The sequence below is a fragment of the Phoenix dactylifera genome, chromosome 1 (assembly GCF_009389715.1).
Source record: "Phoenix dactylifera cultivar Barhee BC4 chromosome 1, palm_55x_up_171113_PBpolish2nd_filt_p, whole genome shotgun sequence".
Classification (NCBI taxonomy): domain Eukaryota; kingdom Viridiplantae; phylum Streptophyta; class Magnoliopsida; order Arecales; family Arecaceae; genus Phoenix; species Phoenix dactylifera.
In genome coordinates this window covers 3,889,461-3,897,018 of record NC_052392.1, presented here as the reverse complement: position 1 = coordinate 3,897,018, position 7,558 = coordinate 3,889,461, and the positions used below count along the sequence as shown (strand labels likewise).

At 37.2% G+C, this 7,558-nt stretch overlaps 1 protein-coding gene across 2 annotated transcripts in view; it reads left to right on the top strand.

Moving 5' to 3' along the window:
• Nucleotides 1-4,439: 4,439 nt before the first annotated feature.
• The window catches only part of LOC103721017 (probable serine/threonine-protein kinase SIS8), a 45,276-nt gene continuing 42,157 nt past the window's right edge, over nucleotides 4,440-7,558 (top strand). The window contains exons 1-2 of one of the 2 annotated variants that reach the window (XM_008811041.4): nucleotides 4,440-4,715; nucleotides 4,812-5,238. In XM_008811041.4, coding sequence (XP_008809263.2) covers nucleotides 4,823-5,238 — 416 coding nt within the window. In that variant the 5' untranslated portion in view covers nucleotides 4,440-4,715; nucleotides 4,812-4,822. Of the gene's footprint in view, nucleotides 5,239-7,558 lie in introns of both variants that reach the window. The other variant, XM_008811040.4, reaches the window with a different exon arrangement.

Here is a 7,558-nt window from a genome sequence, read left to right as displayed (position 1 = left end):
AAGCAAGAGAAGTGCATAAGATAGGATGTTTCATTTTCTTTTATTATACCAGCCTTGTTCAATTTAATCCTCTATATACAATGATTGCTGTTGATGCAAGCACCTATTGAAGGATAGATCAATTGATTTCTTCTAATAAGAAGGTTCAACAGGTGAGTGGATATCCACTCAGACAATTGAAGGCTCCAGCTATATGTCGATAATGTCGTAATATCTTGTTATACTGGACATAGGAGAATAAACATAGCAGTCCTCTTCAGTTTTTTGTTTATCTTAAGCATCACTGTCCATGTGCTAACTTGCATGCTCTCTAACTAACATTATTTAATGTTAGCTTAATAGTAATATATGAACATGGTTGTCACTACCAACATTATAACTATGTATACATATCTATCTTGACTAGGACTAAGTAAAATAAATATCCATGACCATCATGTGGTCTATTATATATAAAAGTAGCCATCTCTGACTATGTGACTGTAGGCATCCTGGTTATAGTCCCACCTTTTGGCACTTTCTTCCCATCAAAGGGGAGGTCATAAATTGCAATCTATGTGGTTAGTATGGCCAAAACTAGGGTTAGTAAGGGGTTCATTTCAAAGGATGTGCATTGGTGTGATTTTGAATACATGTTTCAAGGGCTATTTGGAAATATCCTTGATAGTTACATTTCCAAACAAAAAGGAGAGAAAATATTTGTACTAGTTTGGCACCATCTAGTTGTAGGATATTTAGGGTCATAAACAAGCTGAGTCAAGGAGCAATCTACTCATGCTCAATTAGATATATCTATTTGCTGGTTGAACTCAGCTCAGCATGAGCTGAGCATGACTTCACCTCTTCAAGCTCTGCTCATAGAAGCTCTAAATTGAGCATCTCTTTTTGTTTTTTACAACCGACTCATATTTATGTTCAGCTCATTTAATTAGCTAAGCTTCAAAAATTGTTTGAACTCTATTCATTTTTTTACCTGAGCCAAACTTAGACCTAGCCAAGTTTGAATCGAGCTTAGACCGAGCCGAGCCCTCCTTGCTCATGTGCAGCTTAAATTGCTTGCAACCCTTGGTATAGCACCAGCTATGGCTATTTATTCACCATATAACATATGTGTACATGTATAGCAGGCTCACCATATCAGGAAAAATAATTACTACAAATCAATATCATGAATCCCATGAAGAAAGACTGGATGGATCCCTATGATAGAAGGATCTAAGATAGGTTTTCCAAATAAAAGATCACTATATGAGACAGAATAAATGAATTAACTTATATAAAAAAAAGATATAATAATGCAACACACAGCACTATGGATTCCTTCAATTTATGAGGGCCATGCTGGAGTCACTATTGAAGGCGGATACATATGCACGAGTCTGGACTATAAAGGTAAAAGTTAAAATAATCTTCTTTTTTTTCTGAAATGAAAGGAGATAATTCACCTCATTTCTTTAAAAAAAATAATAATATATAATTATTAAATAGTATCAAAAAGTCTTTTTCGCTTTCTTTTCTTTATTTGGGATTAGGAGGCATCAAAGCAGTTGAATCGAAGCAAAAGGCCATGCATGTGAAGCTCCAAAAAGTCTAATTCTTTTTCCACAAATCATGTCACCACCTATACTTAACTTATGGCTGACATAGAAAGAAGGTTCAAAAGCATAAGAAATCAACTAAAATAGTAATACTCTTTCCTAATAGGTGGACCACAAGGTCCACTTGCTTGCAAGCAAACAAAAATCCTTCAGGGCGAAAGAAAAAGGAAAGATGAGATATCCAAACACTGTGATCAGCGCGGGCTTATATTTAGTTTCATGTTAGTTATTTATTAGCTATATTTTAGATACGTAGAACTAAAAAATTTAAATAATATTTTCGAGTTAGTCTTTTTGGACGAGATCCTAATTATGATAAAATAGTATCAAAATATATCCGGCCATGATCTATATGGACTAAAAGATACAGTAGCATTGGTATATTTGTGCATACTACAAGCTGACAGTGATGCTTGTGATTGGATTTGGATCTCTCGAGAATACTAGAATTTAAATGGAGGAAGTATGAGTTTTAAATCAATTATCCACATCTTGGGTATTTATATTGGACCAAAGAACTCAAATAATATCCCTAGCTAGTCTTTTCGGATGAGATTCTGGGTAAAAACAAAGCTATACAAGGTTATTTAACATATTGGTACTCCAAGGTCTCACTGACATAAGAAATTGTGAACTCTAAACTTCAAATCAAGAGAGGAGTGTGAAAAAAATTAGAAAAAAAAAGGTCATAAAGGTAAACTCATAGGGATAACTACACAACTATAACAACAATGTTTAGCTTTTAAAGAAGAAAACTCGAAGAAGTGTCCAAGCCGACTTGTTAAGTATAAAAACAGAACAAACAACCCATCCAAATCCATTTGCCTCCAAGGAGGCCTACAAAACAAAGCAAAGATGGATAAAATAAAAGCTTAGAAGACAAGGTCATGATTGTCCTTTCTCCATAGGGTTGTTTGCAAGACATTCTTTTACCATCTTCAGCTGTGAGACTCACAATCTATTTGTGTCATAATTGACAATTACTTCTCAATATATTGTATACCATATGCTACACTAACTTATGTTCTATGTCAATGCCTAAAACTTGATTTATATTAGTAACACTGACTTCTTATTAACAATCAAGTGTTTTTTTTTCTTAAAAAAGAAGAGAATTTGACCTGATCTCCCCATATTTAAAATAAGAATGCTAGTCAAACTACAATTAAAGATTTAACAGCTCCAAAAAAGTGGAATACTTCAACTTGGAGCACATTTTGAAGTGCAGCTAGTATTACTACTCAATCAATAAGCCGTGGTGAGGTAACATGCTCATCCATTTGCCACATCTGCATGCATAAAATAATGAAATATTGCTAAACAATTTTTTTGTATAATGGATAGAATATTTATTATTTCAATATTTAACCACTCTAACATATAATATTATTTATTTCATGCATGCATGATGTCACGCCTCCGTCAACGCAGGCACAGGAGGTACCCAGTGCTCACGTAGGGGCTACATGAGGGGGGAACATGGGGCTCTCCTGCCATATATTGTCCGGTTCCGGAGCCCGCACACGCACGCGCACCACTTAGACCCCTTCCAGATTTTGTTTTTCACCCAAAATGCATATGCAGAATTTGGAGACACCCGCCTCATATGCCTAGGCTTTGAAACGAGTCTAGCCGATGTGAGATCTTTCATTCACCCACTTTCAGATTAGAACCGTCCTCGACTCTGATACCAAATGTCACGCCCCCGCCTGCGCGGGGTACGTAAGGCATCCAGTGTCCACGTGAGGGCCACATGAGAGAGAAAAATGGAGCTCCCCTGCCAGATATTGTCCGGTTTCGGAGCCTGCACACGCGCCGCTCAGATCTTTTTTCGGTTTTGTTTTTTATTCAAATTGCGTCTGCAGGATTTGGAGATACCTGCCTCATATGCCCAGACTTTGAAACGAGTCTAGCAGGATCTTTCACATGATTGCTTTAACAAGTGCCAAACATCAAATACTTGAGTACAAGCCAGACTTAGCACTACCCACAATTTGTTAACAACTTCAATATCCATCAAAATGGATACAAACTTTAATTAAACTAATTTAGTAGTCATCAACTTCAAATTAATGACACTCTTTTTTCCCCAAGAAGATCTCGGAAACGGTTGCCTTGGGAATATCTCGGCGTTTAGGTAGCCTTTATTTAGCGGACAACGTTGTTGTAGTCATGAGTTTAATCCATGCACAATCATCCTTGATAAAAAATAAAATTTTTTAGAATAAATATCCTCCTAAATATTAAAATTTTTATGAATATCTTTTCAAAATTAATATTTACATCTACCTCTTCATAAAACACTTATTTTGTTATTTTATTATTTTTTTATATATACCCAAACAATCTAACATCATGATAGAAAAAAAAATAATTTCAAAAATTTTATTTTATTTTTAATTAAAATACTTATAGTTTTATTAATGATGTTAAAAAAATCGTTATATTAGAGGTATTTGTGAAAAAACATTGTTTTATGAGGCACAGAATAAAATATAAATTTTAAGAAGATATTTATGCAAATTTAAATTTTTAGAAGAATATTCATGAAAAAAATCCAAAAAGTCATTACAATTTTTTTAAGTTACATATAGTAATTAAAAAAACAACAAAAAATTATATATTTTTATATAATTTTCTAAAAAAATAATATTTTCTTATTTTTATAGTAAAATAATTCATCCAAAAATATATGTTGAAAGGCCACAACGGTCAATTTCAGAGAGGACAGGGAAGAAGTGTGGAGTGTGATCTTTGACGAAAAGATGTGGCCTCAAACTCTCAAATAAAACCTAACCCCGCCTGCACCCACATATAATATTAACACCGCCGCCAACGGGAGGAGGAGCAGAGTCGAGTAAAAGCTTCACAAGAGGCTGCAATCACCGTGTAATAATAATAAAAAAATGAAATAAAAGCTTACAGAGACTCCTCCCACGCAAGAAACCGCCCACAGAAAGAAAGGTAGAGATCAGAGAGAGAGAGAGAGAGAGAGGGAGAGGGAAATAAAGAGGAAAAAGAAGTAGAGGAGGCTACTTTGAGCTTAAAATCCCCCTTCTCTTCTATTGTTCTCCATTCTCTCTAGAGATAGAGAGGAAAAAAGGAGCCACCTTTGAGGTAAATAGTCCATCTTTTCTCCATTCCCTCGAGAAGAATTCATTAAGCTTTTTTGTCGGATTGCTTTCCTGTCCGTCTTCCGCTCCTCCTATGAAGCATTCTTGGCCATGGGGACGCCGGCGGAGGAGCTCTTGAAGAAGGTCCAAGAGCTGGAGGTGGGGCACGCGCTGTTGAAGCAGGAGATGTCGAAGCTGATGCCGAGCGAGGGCGGCGGCGGCGGCGGCGGGGGCGGGGGGGACCGCCGGCGGTCCCACTCGGTGTCGCCGCAGCGCTCTGGGGCGACGCCGTCGAGGCGGCGGAGCGAGTGGAGCGGCCGGCGGGCGTGGCGGCGGGGGTCGGCCTCGTTGGGGCACTCGTCGAGGTTGCAACGAGAGAGCCGGGAGCCTGGCGACGCCTCGAAGGGAGGAGGGCATGGGGAGCTGCAGGCTGGCTCCGGGCTGTCCGAAAGGCAGTACCTGAATGTATTGCAATCAATGGGGCAGTCGGTGCATATCTTCAATCTTGAAGGCCGGATAATCTACTGGTCGGTTGTGAGAATTCTGCTTCCTTGCTTGTTCCGTTTGGATGTTTGATTCACTTGTTCTCTCTTTTGTCTCTGACTTTTTCTGGTGTTCTGTTGGTTTTCCTTGACATTGTTGTTAGCTTTTGATTTCCTTTAGGGCATTGAGGCCTTTTATAGCTCCTTATCTAGGATTTGGTAAAAGTTTTTCCTTTATCTTTTAGTGGATGACATGAAGTTTTGGATGTGATGGATTGCAGTGAATCTTTCACTATATTGCCATTTTTGGTAAGGATCAATGGTATGAGATGCTTACTGAGGCTTCAAGATGATTTCTTCAAATTTTGGTTGATAGTTGAGGAAGGATTTACTGCTGATTTTTTGAGATTTGAGGCATAGAAGTCATTGTTGCAGTTCACAGTCGGCGAAGCTTCCCTGGTATCCTACCAGGGAGTCAACGGGGCTGGTCCTCTGTATTTTTTAAGCATCAGGATTCCCTGGATTCTTCGCATTGTTGCTATTGCCATAAGTCTACTGAAACAATTAGCATGCATCAGGGCAGCCCTAGTCACGAACCATGGATCAACGATCTGTTCATACATGTCTTACTTCTGATGGTCAGCCATATTGTACATTATAGCGTGGTGTTTGTTATTTTTAGCTTTGTTGCAGTTAGATAAATATGTCAATATGCAAGAATTGGGTTAGTTCCTAAATGCAAGATATATCAGTAGGGATCCATTATTTATCTTGAAACTAAAATTAAGAATGCATTGTCTTGGTGGATTGGCAATTTTGGGTTGTAAGATGAGAATATTAACCCTCGAAGTGAGTTCTAGAAAATGGATGGAAACATGTATCTTTTCTCGAAAATTTTATCATACTTAAATGTGTTTGTTTTGAAGTTGTAGGGACATGCTTGCCCTTTTTGGCCTCCCTTTTGTTGGAGTCAATGTGTTTGAGTAGGATGATGAATATGAGCAAGTTTTCATCTTAGCTGAGATATCATTTTCTAGTCTGTACTAGTATCTGTCCCTTACCAGTACAATATTATCTAAATTCTCAGCCCTTATTAGCCAGGCTCATAGATACCTCTCCATACTAAGATAATGGCAGATATGATATGTATATATTTTCTATGATTTAATCAGTATTTTATGTGTTAAATTGGTTCTTTTAATGTTATATATTAAAAATAATGTCGTAATGCAGCAATTAATCTCTATGTTATCCTATATGTTGGCTGAGATATCAGAATAATTTGAGACTTTCCAAATTTTCTTGACCTTCAATTTCACTTGACACAGAGTAAGTTCTTACTTCTTGGCTCATCTCCATATTGACCATCCATGAAGATGACCCAGATCTCGTCTTAAAAACCTGGATAATGTGTAGTGAATAATACTTAATAGCAGGCTTCAAAGTTAGGACAGGAACAATCTTGGCTGTTCAATTCAGGGTCTTGTGAATTTTCCATAATGTGTTATATGATAGGTTTGAGCAAGGCTGTCTACAATGGGTCAACTTCAATTAATTCATGATGTGGGGTGTTTTTATCAGTGCAAATGAAAATATAGGCAAGAAGAAATTCAACTGGTCAATTTGAAGCTATGTGGACTTTCTAAATCACTTTCTTGATGATTTGATTCCAATATGTTAACATGCTCCAGCTATACCCTTAAATCCGACTGAGAAGCTTTTACATGATTCGAATTCTAAAGAATGATTATCTTTTCATTCCTTTTAGAGAATACAACCATCAAGGATTCAAATATAGGAAGATAGGGAACGTAAATGGAAGAAAGTATTCTAGTTGATTAGCAGGCTGTTGTTGGAATGGAAATGGTCGTGCATATCTGGCATCGATCACCAAGGAACCTTGCAACTCATTGGATCTTAATGTTCATCCTAATGAATCAACACATTGGTGATCTGCATGAATATGCTAGGCAAAATTATTTCTAGCAGGTTCATATTAGGGATGGTAAAAACTCCCCCCCCCCCCTCCTCCTCCTTAAAATAAAAAGAAGAAGAAGAAAACACTTTACAAGATGGTCAAATCTATTGAATATAAGTTGGAAAGCTGCCAGTCAAGAGCATTGCCATGAGGAAGAATAGATCACCTGAAAATGAGATTGTTAAATAATTTTTAACTAGAGAAAATATATGATGACTAGCGTCTTGCATGTGTCATGCATGTAGTCATGGAAACGAAAGAGGGGGGTGTGTAAGGTGCTTTTTTGTTGATTTTTTTTTTTTTTGAATCTGATAATTTAGATTGATGCCACAGCCAAAATCTAGTAAGCATGATAGAAGAAGGGAAACATGGTGCTTAAGGTCCAGG